We start from the raw sequence: 1,616 nt of genomic DNA, 5'->3' as shown, positions 1-1,616 counted from the left end.
TCTATAAAACTTGAATTTGAACACAAAAATGATTTTCTAGGAAATAAGTATCGATAATGTTCATACAATATTGATACTGTTCTTGTACTATTGATACCCAATGTAAGGGAAGTATCGATACTCTCATGGCAGTATCGATGTTGCTTATCTGTTTTAAATATGTTCAGATTCTAGTAGGCATTTTTGGTACCGATCCTCAAAGGAGTATACAAAATGGCTAGTTTTTAGTGCAGTATCGATACTCCAAGCCTGAGTAACGATACTCTCTGATCTGGGCAGTTTTATTTTACAGTAATTAAGTCCCCAAAAGCTCCAAAATATCTTCAACGGCTAGAAATAGTCACAAACACATTCCAACATATAAAATGAAGTTCAAGACACTTGAAGAAGGTTACACAACACCTATCCAAGCATTGATCATCAAGAGAAAAGCTCTCATTCTTTATTCTTCATTTTTTCTTTTAAATAGTTTGTTTTTAGTGAGCTTAATTTGTAAATACCTTCATTTCAGAGGTTTCTTGTTTACATTCTTTTTACCCTTTTGGAAAAATGGTTGGCATCAAGTTTAGCCATTAAAAACTACGGAGTTGTAAAATGTTACTCTTGAACCTGAAAGAACAAATTCGTGAATTTGTGCAAATTTTCTATCTATACTCTCCATACTCCCAAAATATTTTTATTTAGCCAATTCACCCTCTCTTAGATATTTTTTGTTGATCAAATGAGCAGCATAGATCCCAATAATTGGTATCAAAGAAGGTCATAAATCGACAATTTAACAACCTTGTGAAGATCCTTGAATCTCTCTATCAATTTCTTACGCAATCGAGAAGATGACTACAACATCCAGCGCATACTACCTTGAAGACTCACACTCCATTCATAGGCCTCCTTACTTCAATGGTGACAACTATTGTTATTAGAAGAATAGGATGATGTTGTTCATCCAAGCCATCAACTTTGCGGTTTGGGATTCCATCGTCGACGGTTCTCTTGTTCCTCCAAGAAATCGAAAATATTTAACCAATGAAGACAATAAGCTTGTCCAACTAAATGCCAAAGCCATGCACATCCTCTTTTGCGCACTTGCTCCAGAAGAATATAGTAGTGTATCTTCATGCTCTAATGCTATGGATATTTGGGACAAGTTGGAGGTGACTCGTGAAAGAACAAGCCAAGTAAAAAAGTCCAAGATTGGTATTATCACTCTCAACTATGAAAATTTCAAGATGAAGCCCGGTGATAATAAAACGATGTTTGATCAGTTCACTTTAATCATAAACGAGTTAAAGAACTTGGGGAAATTTTATCCAAATGAAGATATAGTGATAAAGATGCTTGTCTCGTTGCCTACATCATGAGAAGGAAAAGTAATCGCTATTGAAGAAGCCAAGGACTTGGAGTTGTACAACCTTGATGATCTAATCAAGTCTTTACTTACTCATGAGGTGAAACTATAAAAGTAGAAGGAATAAGAAGAAGAAGAAGAAGAGAAGAGCAAGAAAAAAAAGCAGGTGAGAATCAATTTCAAATCCACCTAAAAGAGTAATCAAGACTCAAGTGAAGAGGTTGATAAAGATGAAGAGATGGGCAAGCTCTTCAAAAGATTCAAAAAA

At 34.8% G+C, this 1,616-nt stretch overlaps 1 protein-coding gene across 1 annotated transcript; it reads left to right on the top strand.

Moving 5' to 3' along the window:
• Window positions 1-932: 932 nt before the first annotated feature.
• Window positions 933-1,361, top strand: LOC120174001. Its single transcript, XM_039181004.1, has one exon. It carries the CDS (start codon window positions 933-935, stop codon window positions 1,359-1,361), a length of 429 nt encoding a protein of 142 aa, XP_039036935.1.
• Window positions 1,362-1,616: the final 255 nt, after the last annotated feature.

This window comes from Hibiscus syriacus, unplaced genomic scaffold (assembly GCF_006381635.1).
Source record: "Hibiscus syriacus cultivar Baekdansim isolate YM2019G1 unplaced genomic scaffold, ASM638163v2 tig00111996_pilon, whole genome shotgun sequence".
Classification (NCBI taxonomy): Eukaryota; Viridiplantae; Streptophyta; class Magnoliopsida; order Malvales; family Malvaceae; genus Hibiscus; species Hibiscus syriacus.
The sequence above is the reverse complement of the archived record's forward strand: the minus strand, read 5'-3'. Positions and strand labels throughout refer to the sequence as shown.

What these genes read in the sequence shown, in the direction of transcription:
- LOC120174001 (XM_039181004.1), top strand. Translation starts at nt 933, where the DNA reads ATGATGTTGTTCATCCAAGCCATCAACTTTGCGGTTTGGGATTCCATC.